This window comes from Galeopterus variegatus, unplaced genomic scaffold (genome assembly GCF_000696425.1).
Source record: "Galeopterus variegatus unplaced genomic scaffold, G_variegatus-3.0.2 Scaffold26, whole genome shotgun sequence".
NCBI lineage: Eukaryota > Metazoa > Chordata > Mammalia > Dermoptera > Cynocephalidae > Galeopterus > Galeopterus variegatus.
This window is the reverse complement of record NW_007726137.1, coordinates 420975-436856: the sequence shown is the minus strand read 5'-3', so window position 1 is coordinate 436856 and position 15882 is coordinate 420975. Positions and strand designations below refer to the sequence as shown.

At 47.4% G+C, this 15882-nt stretch overlaps 1 protein-coding gene and 1 non-coding gene across 2 annotated transcripts in view; both read right to left on the bottom strand.

Annotated features, from left to right (window-relative positions):
• FAM53A (family with sequence similarity 53, member A) overlaps positions 1–15722 on the bottom strand; it is a 31306-nt gene extending 15584 nt beyond the window's left edge. The window contains 3 exon segments of the mRNA XM_008569206.1: positions 5205–5297; positions 5299–5446; positions 14948–15722. Coding sequence (XP_008567428.1) covers positions 5205–5297; positions 5299–5337 — 132 coding nt within the window. The 5' untranslated portion in view covers positions 5338–5446; positions 14948–15722.
• On the bottom strand, positions 3738–3812 carry TRNAI-GAU. The gene has a single exon. It is a non-coding gene; the product is annotated as a tRNA-Ile (tRNA).
• Positions 15723–15882: the final 160 nt, after the last annotated feature.

The window sequence follows — 15882 nt, the reverse complement described above, 5'->3', positions numbered from 1 at the left end:
AAAAAAAAAAAAAAAAAAAAAAAAAAAAAAAAAAAAAAAGCTAAGTCTTTGAAACTTAGTGTGTATTTTACACTTATAGCAAAAATCTCAATTCAGACACTAAATTTTTTTTTTTTTTTTTTTTTTTAAAAATGACCGGGAAGGGGATTTTAACCCTTGACTTGGTGTTGTCAGTACCACGCTCAACCAGTGAGCGAACCGGCCATCCCTATGTGGGATCCGAACCCTCGGGCGGGAGCGCCGCCGCGCTTCCCAAGCGGCGCACTATCCAGTGAGCCACCGGGCCGGCCCTCAAAGACTTAGCTTTAAAAAATGAAAATTTTCGACAAGGATGCAAAAGACCATTCAATGGAAAAAGAACAGTCTTCTCAACAACTGATGGTGGAACAACTTTTTTTTACTGCACTTTATTAGCTGTTACTCAAATTGATTATAACACAAAGGAATTTTCTTTTCTTTCTTTTTTTTTTTTTTCCCCTTTTTGAGACCGGCCACACTGCCCTCAGCCAGTGAGTGCACAGTGCACGGCCATCCCTATATAGGATCCAAACCCGCAGCGGGAGCGCTGCTGCGCTCCCAGCGCTGCACTCTCCTGAGTGCGCCACAGGCTCGGCCCCAGGACAACTTTTTTTTATACAAAAAAATGAAATTGGACTCTTATCTCATACCATATATAAAATGTAACTCAAAATGGATCAAAGACCTACATGTAAGAGCTAAAACTATAAAAGTCTTTGGAGAAAATATAGGTGTAAATCTTCACGACCTTGGATTTGGCAAAGGATTCTTAGATATGACCCCAAAAACACAAACAACAAAAGAAAAAATCAATCGGACTTCATCAAATAAAAACTTTTATGCATCAAAGAACACTTACCAAGAGAGTGAAAACACAACACACTGAATGGCAGAAAGTTTATGCAAACTGATATGGGACTAATATCTAGAATATATAAAGAATTCTTACAACTCAACATTAAAAAGAGAAATAACCAATTTTAAAATGGATAAAGGATTTCAGTAGCTATTTCTCCAAAGAATATATACGAATGGCCAAGGAACACATGAAAAGATGCTCAACATCATTAGTCATCAGGGATATAAAAATCAAAAGCACAACGAGACACCACTTCACACCCACGAGGAGGCTGTGATCAAAATGAAGGACCATAACAACGTGGTCGGGAAGGTACAGAGACTGGAACCTTCCTACACTGCTGGTGGGAACACAAAACACTGCAGCCGCTGCAGAAAACAGTCTGGCAGCTCCTTCAAATGTCAAACACAGCCACCACATGACCCAGCAAGTCTACTCCCAGGCATATACCCGAGATACATGGAGACATACTTCCATACAAGAACGTGCACATGGGGCCGGCCCGGTGGCGCAATGGAGAGTGCGCCGCTTGGGAGTGTGGCGGCGCTCCCGCCGAGGGTTCGGATCCCATGTGGAGACCAGTTCCCGCTCACTGGTTGAGTGCAGTGCGGGCGCAACACCGAGGGTTGCGATCCCATTGCCGGTCCCCGGTACGGGCGCAACACTGAGGGTTGCAATCCCGTTACCGGTCAGTAAAAAAGACAAAAAGGAAAAAAAAAAAAAAAAAACCGTGCACATGATGTTTGTAGCAGCATTACTCATAATAGCCAAGAAATTGAAACAACCCAAATGTCCATCAACGGGAATGGGTAAACCAACTGTGGTCCATCAAACATGAAGCCAATCAAGAACTTTCTGTGATGCCGACTGTTGACGGGTTGTTTCACATGGGTGCTATCCACTACAGCAGCCACTAGCCACACAAAGACACTGATCACATGAAATGTGTCTGGTACAAACGATAAATAGCATTTTTCACTGTGTTCGATCTTAGTGGACTCTAATTTCAATTTAAAAAGCCATGTGTGACTGGAAGTCACCATAAAGACAGAGCAGTTCTAGCTCCAACTAGCAACTTGCAGAACACACCGGGGACAGGGAAGCACACGAACAGACAGCCTGGGGTGCATCAGCAGCACCCAGCCTGGGGACACCCCAGGACAAGCAGCTCAGTGTCCTCAACAAATGAACTCGAGGGAGAGAGAACCGACAGACAAAAGGAGACATGGGACACGATGAATCTGACCCTCTGAACAAATTCTTACACTGAGGCAATTGGAAAAATTTGAACAGACTGGATATTTAATGACATTAAGGAATTACTAAGGGTTTTTAGGTGTGAAAATGATACTCTGGTCAGGTTTCTTCATGTCGTTACCTTTTAGAGAAATATACTGAAATACTTACAGAAGAAATATGCCTAGAATTTGCTGCAAAATAGTCGCAGGAGGGGAGTGGGAGAAGGTACAGACCCACCCAGGGGCTGAGAGCTGCTAGGGCCAACCGCACTCGCCTGCCGAGGCCAGGGGGTAGGTACCTAGGGTTTCTAACTCCCCATTCTCTACACTTATTTTTCCATAAAAATATTACAAGTCACCTTTGAAAACATCAATTTCTACTCTTATACAACAAATTGGCTTTTTAAAATACTGATTTGTTTCAGTGAATGCTAAAAGTATCTTCAGTTTAGACATTTGCATGTCACAAAAGAGAGCTGATTTCATGTATAAATAATTTCCCAAGTAAATGGATTTCAAAGTTCTTCAACAGAATCAACCATGCTGTCCCATTATAAAATCACATTAAAAAATACAGATAAACTAGAAGCTCAATATTAGATGTGTAACAGAGACAACAGGGCTTTCTTGCTCAAAAAGATGTGATTTGTGTATTTTACTGTATGCAAGTTATATTCGTTTTTATAAAACATGAGTGTTAGAAAAAGCTGGTGCTAAAAACAAAGTATAACACACCCATGCTATAGAAACCATATGGATATATCAGGAATTCAGCGAAACACCTGCTCGTAATAAGGAAATTATTTTCCAAACTGTTCATGTCCTACACAGAATGACTTACGGAGAATTCACACAAATCTACTACAATGGAAAGAACCCCGAGTAGGGCTGTTCCTGTCAGCGTGCCCTCTTCACAGTGAAGACTGCCTGTGAGCCCCCTTTGCTGCCACCCCACCCCACAGGGACCCCAGTGGTGTGAGAGGCAGGGCCATGGTTCTCCCCAGCACACAAGACCAGAACTATGCTTCAAACATCAAAACGGCTTCTCCTGAAATTCAAAAGATTTAGATTTGGTGAAAGAAAGGTTTGTTCTCCCATTTCAGAAAGAAAGAATTACCATGTTAATAGCCCGTCTTTAAAAAAAAAAAAAAAGGGAGTCATGGGGAAAAAAATAATCATCTATGGCAACAGACTCAAAAGCAATTGCCCTGGGCTGCGTGTTCACACAAGCAGCCGGTCAGCAGAGGCCAGAGAGCAGAGGGGCCCTCAGCACCACACATTCCTGCAGGGGTCTCCTGCAGCCAGATCTGGTGAGGAATTGGCCACGCCACCTTCTCTGTCAGATCACAGTGTTCCCTAAACAAAGTTAAGGGTGACCACCTAAAGGGCTCCCATGTCAGGGATGTCTGTCCAGGCATCTCTGCTGAGGGGACCCCAGCAGGCAGATCCTCAGTGCCTACCCAGGAAAGCCACTCTGCACCCACCCGATGTCGACTTGCCAGGTGGTTCTGAGAGACATGTGGCTGTCTGATGAGGTGTGTACTGTCCTCTATCTTTTGGTCTTGGTCAAAGTCTCTGTAAAAAGTGTTTTCTCCATTTTTTTTTTTTTTTTTTTTGCGGGCTGGCCAGTACAGGGATCTGAACCCTTGACCTTGGTGTTATCAGCACCATGCTCTAACCAAGTGAGCTAACTGGCCAGCCCTGTTTTCTCCATTTAATCAAAAGAAAAGCTGGGCACTAACACACGGAATCATGGTGAAAACCTGAGCTCTGCAACCCACAGGGCAGAAAGACGCTGACCTAGCTAGCCCTCACCTTCCTTGCCTTGGCCACCTCACATGAAGGGGGGACCTCACCTCCTAGGCACAGACTCCAGGATGCAGCCACCACTGCCACGGTCACTGCTATAACACAGGTCCCAGTGCCAGGCCCTGAGAGCAGCACTCTGCAAAGGTCCATCCACATGCCACCTCCCACATGGAGAGGCACAGCCCAGCACCCATGCTCACACCTCGGGAGAAGCATCTTCAGCCTGAATCCTCAGACCACAGTCAAAACTACACGCAGGGAAGACAGGCCACACATGCCCAGTCCAAAGGCCTGGGACCCACAGCCTTCCTTCCACCCTCTCATTTCCTTAATGTGGAAAACACTACAAATAAACCACGCTCACGTGTCTAGAGCCACACATGGCAGGGCTCAGGAGACAGGAGGGAGGCCCTGAGTGCCCCTGGGTCGTGGTGAGACCATCCAGGCTTTGTGCATGGATTTGGGGGCTGGACACTCAGCCACCTCTTTCTGGATCTACGCTCTAACCAGAGCGGAAGCTGTCCTGAAGCTGACACACCTAGAGTTTACCACGATGGTAGAAAATGAATGCCTATGTGAAGTTCAAACCAGGCAAAACTCTTCTGTGGTCAAAAAATCCAACAAGGATCCCCTGAGAGGAGGGGGAGCCTGGTGGGGGTCACATGCAGTTGCTTGATTGGGGTGGCGGGTGGCAGGTATGCCATGCACTTACAACTCCCCAACATCTGCATGAGATCTGCTATCATTAAGAGTTTTGTTTTTTTTTTTTTGGGCCGGCCCGTGGCTCACTCGGGAGAGTGCGGTGCTGATAACACCAAGGCCCCGGGTTCGGATCCCATATAGGGATGGCCGGTTCGCTCACTGGTTGAGCGTGGTGCTGACAACACCAAGTCAAGGGTTAAGATCCCCTTACCGGTCATCTTTTAAAAAAAAAAAAGAGTTTTGTTTTTTTTTTAAAGATGACTGGTAAGGGGATCTTAACCCTTAGCTTGGTGTTGTCAGCACCACGCTCTCCCAAGTGAGCTAACCAGCCATCCCTACATAGGATCCAAACCTGCAGCCTTGGCCGGCCACAGGCTGGCCCTAAGACTTTTTTTTTTTTAATAATGTTGAAAACCCACAGTGATGATGCAGATGGGCACTGGTGCCTTCACTGGGCACTCCCCACCCCCCACCCAGGCCCTGAAGACCTCAGCCCTGGCCTCCGCCTCCCAGCACCATCCCCCACAACACCATGGGGTGGGCAGCACCCTGCCTCCCACCATCCGCAGCCGGCTTACCAAACCAGCCTCACAGGTCTTGCGGGCGAGATCATCCAGACTCTGGTTCTGCAGCTTCTCAGTGATGAGTGTGACCATGGTTGGGGCCCTGTGTCCTCTGTCCACACCAATGGGCACTGGAGTTCCAGAACATCAGACTTCAGAAGGCCCAGGCCACTGCTGACCTTGAGCTAAATCTCAAGGTTATGTCTCCATTTTACAGATGAACAATCCATTTCTAGGGGCTCTTCAGAGCTTTGTGTCTGTTTTTTGGTAAAGAGAAATCGTCATGTGACTATATACAAAGCCATTTCAGGGATGTTTCTGTTATATGTTGAGTCCCAGGTGTATAAAATATTTCTGATATCCCTGCCTGACAGACACCCTCCCATTTTCAAAACTACTATGCAAGTTCCCTCCTGGGAGACCTGATGCAGCGTTCTGATTAAAGGACGGAGGCGTATGGGCACAGGTTAGAACAAACCCTCCCAAGCCCTGACTGTAGCAACAAGAAAGGCACGTGCTCCAAAAAAGGGCAAAGAAAACAGGAGAGGAGACAATGGTCACAACATTGTGGAAGTTCAGAAGCTGTTAAAAAGCCCATCTCTGGCCAGCAGTGCAGAAACCCTGACTGTGAACTACTGACTCACACCTCCCTGCAGGCTGCTCCAAGCACTGAACACCGGTCCCTCCCCCTCCAGCCAGCTGGGTGAGAGCCCCCCTCTGAAGCTGGGGTTCCCTTCTGAAAGGGGAGGGGGCACGAGCCCAGAGTCCTGCACCAAGCCCAGCAGAAGGCCAGGGGCCACTGCATGGAGCGATGATGCAGTGGGGGTCATAGGGCTGAGCTCTCCAGCCCCAGGAGTAGACAACTCAGACTACACCCAAGGCAGAGGCCAAGGAGCCTGCACCAGGCAGCTGCTGCCAATAGACACTGGCCAGAGAGAGGTGCCCAGGAAGGTGGCCACCAGTTTAGAAAGCAAGAGAGTCCAAGACAGATAGGAAACAAGCAAACGAATAAACAACTTAGAGAAAATCGACTGTAAGAGGGCAAAGCCTTCCACGGTGTTGCCGATCTTGCCCTCAGAGTGACAAGGCGCTGTATCCATGAAACAAGATCAGAACACCCTGAAAAATACACATTCAGAGAAAAAGGGAATTAAAACAGCAGAGACAGAACTCCACAGAACCTCGAATGCATGTTCCCAGTGCTCCGCCTTCCGAGAGGCTTCCTGGGCCCAGCGACTACCCATGGCGCAGGGGGCAAGGGCAGGTGGGACTCTGAAGACCAGGGAACCCAGGCCCCACCTCCAACCAACCAAGGCAACCTCTAACATCACCTCTAAGTCCTGCCCCAAGCCTCAGCACACGTGAGCAACGCGATCTACACCCATCACAGCAAGGCGGGGCTCCTGCTAAGAAAGCAAGGAGCGCCCAATTTATGAAATCTCAGTGAAATAAATTGATAGATCTAAGGAGGAAAGTCACATGAACATTTCCACAGGTGCTGAAAAGACTTCAACAAAATTCAATACCCATTTTTCATTCTCAAAAATATATACATACGCACTCTCAGCAAGAATCAACAGATACCTCCTAGATGAAACTCTAAAACACAAGGCCCAACAGCCAGCATCTCCCTGAGCAGGGCAACACTGGAGGTGTTCCAACAAACATGGAGGGCTGATAGGAGGCGCCACCAGACCACAGCTGAGCAGGCTTTGGGACAGTCGCAGGCCTGGGCAGGCGTCCGTTAGCAGGCACAGGCTTCACTGCTTGCCTGGCCAAGGGGACTGGGCAGCTGAACCCAGACAGGGTCTGTACGAGCACATCCTAGCAAAAGGCGCCATCCACATACAGGGGGCTATTCCAGGCCAGGAGATATGCTACAGCAGCTGAGATACCATCCCTGTTTAGCTCCTCTGATCTGAAATTGTATCCACTGCGTCTTTAACACGTGGTATGCTAGGTGCTGACAGCTCCCGCTGTCCCGGGCAGCAATGACCACCATCTCCAGCTCACAGCCAAGGACCTGTGGCTCCAAGAGAGGTGTGGAGTGCCAGGGGAGGGTCAGCCAGGTCTGCTGTGCCTCCCCAGAAGGAGGTCTCCACACCAAAGAGCCCGAACCAGAGCCAAGCACACCACAGGCCTGTCAGCTCAGTAGGACCCACAGGGACACGGAAAGTCACCAGCAACCCAGCTTGGAGCTCCCATTACCACACGCAAACTCACCTCAGCCCCAACTTGAGAGCTGTGGCCTCACTGGATGGGGACCTTACACGGCCTCCCTCAGCCCAATGGATGGCAAGTCGACCATTCTCCTTAATCCCACTGGCCCCAACATCCACAGCAGCCATCCCCTGCCAAGGCTGGGCAGCTTCTCCTCTCCTCTGGCCCACCCAGCTCCATCCACATGGGGCTCATATACCTCCTAGTCACACAAAGTGCACACCACCCCCACCCCAAAAGGCCACAGCAGCCACAATACAACCTGAAAAAATAATAAAAGAATGAGTATTTTATTTAAAAAACAGGTCACTTAGTCCATGGAGAAATGGGCAGGGAAAGGATGGGATGAGGCTGGAGTGCCTCGAGGTTCAGGAAGAGAGACACACTCTAAGGACAGCAGAGGCTCCCGTGGCCACCAGAGAGTAATGTGGGACTCCACGTACCCGAGCTGACGTACGCTGAGAAAGTCAGTGCACAGGGAGGAGAAGCTCTTCCCTACGGTACGATGCCAACCTATAAATGTGGATGGGATGATGGAAATTTTTTAAAAACCACCATTTGACAAACATCCCAACAGAACAGTTTTGGGCAAGAATCATCAATGAATGCTAAAACCTATGGGTAAAAGTAGGGTGAGAAATGGAATATTTACATAGCCTCAAAGTATTTTCCTACAAGATATTTATCAATGGCAAAGGAAAAATAATAACTTCACAGTGAACCAAGTGATCAAAGTGAACAGCCAGGCAAGACCCACAAACGCCGCAAGACTCCTGACAGACGTGGACACCAAAAAGGACACGACCCACTGTGGGGTTCCTGCCAAAAATGCAGAACCTGGATTTAATCACAAGGAAACGCCAGACCAACCCGAGTGAGGCAAACTGTGCAAAATCACTAGCCAGTGTTCTTCAGAAGTGTCGAGGTCATAAAGGACCAGGGTGAAGTCCTGTCCAAACTGGAGGATACCAAACATGACAGATGATCCTGGATCAGAAAAGGGCACAAGGGAACGATTTCCAAAACCTGACAGCACTATGACACACCGATGTAATCTTCCTGACTTTGATCAGCCTTGTGGTTACGTGAGATGGGAACATTTGGAGGCTCTACGTGCCCCTAAATAGGAGCATGGCAAAATAAGCGTGGGACAGTCAAACTCTGTCATAATCCACAGAAGTCTGATACATAAAATAAAATACAGCTTCCTCACGAAGTGCTCACGGGAGCGACGTGTGCAGAGCGAGGAATGCACCAGGGGTGCAAAGTGCAGCTCGTGCACATGCTGAGGAGCATCGCAGCATGCAGGGACCATGCCCACTGCCAACACAGCCATCCCAGAAGCCAGGACAGGGCTGTGAGTGCTGGCAGAGGAGAACAAGTTTCCTGCAGAACGTGGGTTTCCTTCAAGAAGAAGGAAGGTGCGTTCCTCAGGTAGTTACTAATAATACAATATAACACATATATTAATGCATTTGCTTCCTTGAGCTGCCATAGCAAAGCACCAAAAACTGACGGGGTTCACTCAACCGACATTTATTCTCTCACAGTTCTGGAGGCCAGAGTACAAAATCAAGCACCAGCAGGAACCTGGGTCTGGAGGCTCTGAGAGGGAATCATTCCCACACCTCTCTCCAGCGTCTGTCGGCTATCAGGAATCCTTGGCACGCATCTGTATTATGCGACCTCTGCCATCACACAGCCTTCTCCCCAGTGCAGAGTACAGAGCCTCTGCTTCTCTGTCTCTTATTAGGACACCAGTCGCTGGACTAGGGCCAACCCCAATCCACTATGACTTCATCTTAATTTACATCTCAACTACATCCTGCAAAGACCTTATTTCCAAGGAAGGTCACAGTCACAGGCAACGGAAGTTAGGACTTACAACCTTCTGTGGGACACAATTCAACCTGCAATGCCAGGCCAGTCTCCCCTCATAAGATATTGAACTATGGAGATGGAACGCAGTGATCACAAGGTACTGGGCCCACCGTGTCCCTCCTCCACTGCACTTCTCCGAGCCCAGGCTGCACAAGGAGCCCAAGGCAGGTCAGGTCCAGAGGAAGCACAAGCTCTAGCTGGGAAAGGCAAGAGACGAACAAAACAACGACAGATGGCAGCCAGCAGGGGCAAGGAGAAAAGGCCCTCTGAGGGGGTGACAGGAAACCCCAACTGAAAGCTGAGCAAGAGGCACTGGGAGAGAAGGGGAACGAACGGTGGGATGGTGGGGAAAAGCCCTCTGGGTGCTGAGGTGGATGCAGAGCAGAACTGGGAAAGACAGAAACCTGGCTCCAGGTGGGGGGGACACAGGGCCACGAACGATGCCACGGCAGGAACTGAGAAAGGACAGTGTGGGTCCAAAAGCCCACCCCCACTCCTGGACCGCTTGACACCAGCCAGAGGTCCTTCCTGACCCACATGCACATCCCGGAGGACCTGCCTGAGCCCAGGACACTTTCTCCCCACATCAAATGAACCCACTTCAGAAGATGCTATAATGAGCCCCATCTCTCCTACAGTAAGTAATTCAAAGTCACCATCCTCACTTCCAAAAGACCCACCTGCTCTTCTTTGCAACTGAGCCGGTGACAGCCAACAGATCCTCTGTTCCTTGTCTGCCTCTCCTCCCCTCTCTCCACCACCAGGCCTGCTCCACCTGACCTTCGAGGCCTGGACGACTGTGGTGGCCTAAGCTGTCCCTTCTAGTCCACATGGCAACCTTTGACCTGGCCTCAACAGAAAGTGGACCACAGCGCTCTGCCTCCCAGAAACGCCCTTCCTTGGCTACTAGGACAGAAGTCAAAATCCTCACCCAGGCCCCAGGCCTCAGGATGCTCCTGCTTCTCTTGTCCCCTCATGCCCCCATGTGCCGGCCACACAGGAGCCCTCCAGCCCCCAGGAGTGTCACACAGAGATGGCACTGTGGCACTCCCCCAAAGCAGTGCAGGGATGAGCCCTTGTCATGAGCACCACCTCAGTTCAGACACTCACCCTCAACTTGCACAGCAACAAAAACCTCTTAGCACGTTGCTCTGGCCACTATCATCCTCTGGGAATCCACCCTCCAAAAAAAGGCACCAAAGTGCATTCTATTTTTCTGTTTTTTAACTCACTATTAATATGGAGTTAAATATAGCATTAGAAAGCCACAAATTAGTTTCATGGGCCTGCAATAACAATGTACCACAAAGTGGGTGGCTTAGAACTGAAAGTATCATGTCACCGTCCTGGAGGCTGAAATTCCAAGATCAAGTGCCAGCAGGGTCGTGACCTGCCCTCAGGCTCTGGGGAAGGAAGTGTTCTCTCCTGGCCTATGGCAGTGTCACTCCAAACTTCCCACAGTGTCCCCTGTGACTCTATGTCCAAATTTTCCCTTTTCATAAAGACACCAATCATTTTGGATTAGGGTCCACCCTACTTCAGTATGACCTCTTATTAATTACATCTGCAATGGCCCTATTTCCAAGTAAGGTCACATTCTGAGGCAATAGGGGTTAGGACTTCAACATAAGAATTTGCGGGAAACATCACTCAACACACAACTAGCCATATTTTATTTCACCATGGCAACGCACACACAGTGCTAGTTTAAAAACCAACACTACTGCGTGTTTCTTGAACATAGAGAGAATCTGCCCAGCAGTTCCTCTCACAATGGTGCTGTTCAGCTCTGTACTCGGGTATTTACATCAACATTTAAACACCACATGTACACAGCTGTGCCCTGATTGCTCCCTTTTACACAGCATCTACTGACATTAGGGAACATCCGGGTTTAGATCTTCCCAACACAACCCTACTCCAACTCCCCCACTCCACACCTCCCAACGGGACTGCACGAATATTTCTGTTAAGTTATCACTGACATTATCATGTTGCTATAAATAGCATTTCCACTTAAGCCACACAGCGGGGGCTGTTCCCCGAAGTTAATAATCCCTACTTTTTTTCATATGCAAAGTTTCTGCCCAGCACAAATTTTTCCACCAAACTCCCCAACAGAATTATAGAGCTCTTAGGAACAATCTTTGTTTGGTCAAAGACATCAGGACACCTCCTGACCTAAAAACAAACTGAAGCCAAGTACATATTGCAAGGATTTACTGAGCCAATATGATAGTTCCAACTGGGAGACACACAGATCAGGTCGCCCTGAAGATGCGTTCCAAAAAGGGCCAGCAGAGCTTAACATTTTATAATCGCAAGAAGGGAAAGGGTCAAAGAGAGACACAGTCCTGCCTGATAACTTCATCAGGTGTTCAACTGTTCAACTGATTGTACATGACACATAGATCTGGGATTGTTACTAGGTTACACCCTACAAGCAGGAATTTAAGGTAAGGGTGATAAGAAGTATTATGGGTTATTTTATAGGTTTCTGGCGCCCTTATGGCTGCTTCTAAGTAAAATGGTCTTATGATAACGTTTTCCAGGACAGGTAGATGCGATTACTCACTTATCCCAGATCTCCCGAAGCACTATAATTTTGCTGACCTGGTCAGAGCAGAATCTTTTGGTTATTATACCCTCAGCCCTTCTGTGCCCGGAGCAGGGATATAGGGATCTGAACCCGTGGCCTTGGTGTTATCAGCACCACACTCTCCCAAGTGAGCCATGGGCCGGCCTTAACATACGAATTTTGAGAGGACAAAAACACTAGTCTACAGCACCAATCAAAATCCTAGCTTGTTATTTTGTGGATATTGACAAACTGATTCTAAAGTTCATATGGAGAAGCAAAAGACCCAAAATAGCCAACATAATATTGAGAAACAAAGTTGGAGGACTGACACTACTAGACTTTAAGACTTACTGTAAAACTACTGTAATCAAGAGAATGTGGTATTGACCAAAAAATAGAAAATTAGATCAATGGAACAGAATAGAGAACCCAGAAATAAAGCCACATAAATATAGTCGATTGATCTTTTGACAAAGGAGCAAAGGCAATAAAATGGAGAAATGACAGTCTTTTCAACAAATGGTGCTTAACAACTGAACACCCACACGCAAAAATTGACTGTAGACACAAAACTTACACCCTTCACAAAAATTAACTCAAAATGGATCAGAGACCCAAATTTAAAATGCAAAACTGTAAAACTCCTAAAAGATGACACTGGACAAAAATCTAGATGACTTTGGGTTTGGCAATGACTTTTGAGATACAACACCAAAGTCATCATTCATGAAAGAATCGATAACCTAGACATCATTAAAACTAAAAAAGATGCTGTCAAGAGAATAAAAAGACAAGCCACCAACTAGGAGAAAATATTTGCAAGACATATCTAATAAAAGACCGTTACCCAAAATATACAAAGAACTTTAAAAACTCAACAATAAGAAACAACTCAATTAAAAAACAGGCCAAGGGCCGGCCCGGTGGCGCACTGCTACAGTGCGCGGCTTGGGAGTGTGGCGGCGCTCCCGCCCGAGGGTTCGGATCCCACATACAGACCGGTTCCCGCTCACTGGCTGAGCGAGGTGCGGGAGCAACACCGAGGGTTGCAATCCCGTTGCCGGTCCCCGGTCCGGTACGGGGGCAACACTGAGGGTTGCGATCTGTTGCCGGACACGGAAAAAGACAAAAAGACAAAAAAAAAAAGATGTCATTCAGTAGTTGAATGGATATATAAACTGTGGTACATCCAGACAATGAATGATTATTTAGTGCTAAAAAGAAATGAACTATCAAGCCATGAAAAGACATGGAAGAAACTTAAATGCATATTACTAAGTGAAACAAGCCAACTTGAAAAGGCTATATTTTGTATAATTCCAACTACATGACATTCTGGAAAAAGCAAACAATAGAGGCTGTAAAAAGATCGGTGATTGCCAGAAGCTGAGAAGAAGGGATGAACAAGCAAAGCACAGAGAACAGTCAGGGCAGTGAAACTATTCTGTATGATACTATAATGGTGGATTCATGTCATTGTACATTTGTCAAAACCCATAAAATGTACACCACCAAGAGTGTACGCTAACGTCAACTATGGACTTGGGTGACAGTAATGCATCAATGTAGGTTCATCAATTGTAACAAATGTACCACGCTAGTGCGTGTGTTGTTAATGGGGGAAGCTGTGCAGGTGTGGGGGGGACAGGGTCTATGGGAACTATCTGTACCTTTGCTCAATTTTGCCATGAACCTAAAATTGCTCTAAAAAATAAAGTCTATTTAAGTACACAGAGACCATGTTTGCAGTGTTACCATTGCAACCCAACAAGGGAAAAGAACTCAAATCTTACAATGAAAATTATCACTGTTAAACTCTCTACTGGTGAGTACAGACTGCACCAAATCACCACATAAAATAAAGAGTACCAAGTAATTTCATTCTGAGATAAAGGGCATAAGGTGAGCTCTGATTAGCTGGGCAGAAATGCAAGTTCAGACTCCAGCTGGCCTGCTCGCTAGCTGGGCTCTCCCAAATAAGTGATTTCACCTCTCTGGGCCTGGGGTTTCCTGGAAAATGAAAATGGGAAAGAACCACCCACTTCATGAGGCCTCAAGGAATCAAATTCAATAACACATATAAAAGTATCCAAGTCCCTGGCACACATGTTTAAATTATGACCATTTATAATGAATGCTTGAAAGATTGTGGAAGTCAATTTTCCTTTGAGAAATATCATTGCAGAAAATGCTGAAAGGATTTATATTAAAAAATTTGTTTTAAAAAAATTTTTCCATGCTTCCAATGCACCAGTAAAAATACCTAGGTGGGACCAGCCTGTGGCTCACTCAGGAGAGTGCGGTGCTGATAACACCAAGGCCGCGGGTTCGGATCCCACATAGGGATGGCCGGTTCGCTCGCTGGCTGAACGTGGTGCTGACAACACCAGGTCGAGGGTTAAGATCCCCTTACCGGTCATCTTTAAAAAAAAATATATATATACACATAAGTGTTTTCTTGGTTCTTTTACCTACCAGTAAAAACATGTTCTCTCTCACATTAGAATCTCCTTACAGTCCTGCTCCCTGTACACATATAAGTGCATATGAACAAATATCTCTATAACTAGAAAAGTCCCAGTGCACTTTAAAAAATTATGACTTTGGCATTTTCTCCATCTTACATACTTTGAGTAGCAATAAAAATTGTTCTATCTGTGGTCCTAAAATCCAACCTAAGTCAAAAAAAAAGTAAGGATCCATCAAAAGGGAAAAACCACTCCCATGGCTCTAGCTCACAACCCCAGTCAGTGTGACACTCAAAGTGGCATCACAGAGCACAGCAGAGGCACAAAGCTCCAGAACCAAGTTCTAAGCTCATGAGACAGCCAGGGGAATCATCTATCAAGCCACGAAAGGGGATCAAACTGCCACTGCCCAACATACAAAGAGGACGCAGGAGAAGGACAATGGCACCAGACCTGGGAAAGGAGAACTGTCTGAAAGAACTACCGCCTAGAATTCCTGCACTAACCCAATTTAAACAAAAGCCACTGTTGCTAAGCAATTTCGATTTCCATAGTGGGTAACATTCAAGAGCTTCAAAACCAAAACTAACTGTTTCCCAGCCTTTTACCTTCAGAGGAAGAGGCTGCACTTCCCTTCTCGGACCCATTTTGATCAGGGACTCAAGCGACGGTGGTGAGGCGACAGCTGAGCTGTTTGAAGAGGCAGCATCAGTGTGCTCCAGTTAGATGTTTTAAATATTGTGGAACTGAAGCATTCTTGAGTAGAGCTAATCCATCTTAAAAAGTTCTCAGTGCTGAGAGATCATCATAACCTCAACCAAATGATGAATCAAAACCGAGATTTTTTTTTAAAAAAAAGGACCTTATAGTTATGGAAACTTAGATGCAAAGAAGAGGGACGCAATGACGAACTTCAAAAACTCAAAGTGAATTTAACACAGATTGAGTTATAAACTTCAGATCTGTGGGAGGAACGGGTAAAGGGGCATGAAAATCAAGTACAACGTATTTTGAGAAGTAAAATAAAATTGAAAAAAAAAATAAACTTCAGATGTGCACGTAGATTAAGGGAAAAAGAAAATGCAGCAGTCTACAGGGAAAGGCAACATCAAATGAGGAACACCTGGCGCTCCTGTCCCCACGCTCAGGAAGAGTCTCAGAACGACTTACAGCCCTCCAGCCTCCGCAGAAAAAGCGGCTTGGAATCCGCCTCAGGTCACCTTCCGCAGGTCGCTGGGGAGGGTCCGGGTCCGCCTTTAGGACTCCCGGGCGCACCGCTGATGGCGTCCAACTTCCTGCTTCCCGGCGCCACAAAATGACAAGCGCACGGGCCCCAAGAAGGCTGTGGCCCGCCGGGCTGAGCGCGGCGAAGAGCGGCGCGCGAGGGCGACTCGCAGGGGACCCACAAGTGGCAGAGCGCCCGGCGCGGCCCCTCACAGGCGGGCCCGGCCCCTCACGGCCGGCCCGGGCTCTACGCGCGCAGCAGCGGGGCCGCTCGTAGCCGCGGAGCGGGCAGGCACTCGGTCCGGCCCGACCCCCGAGC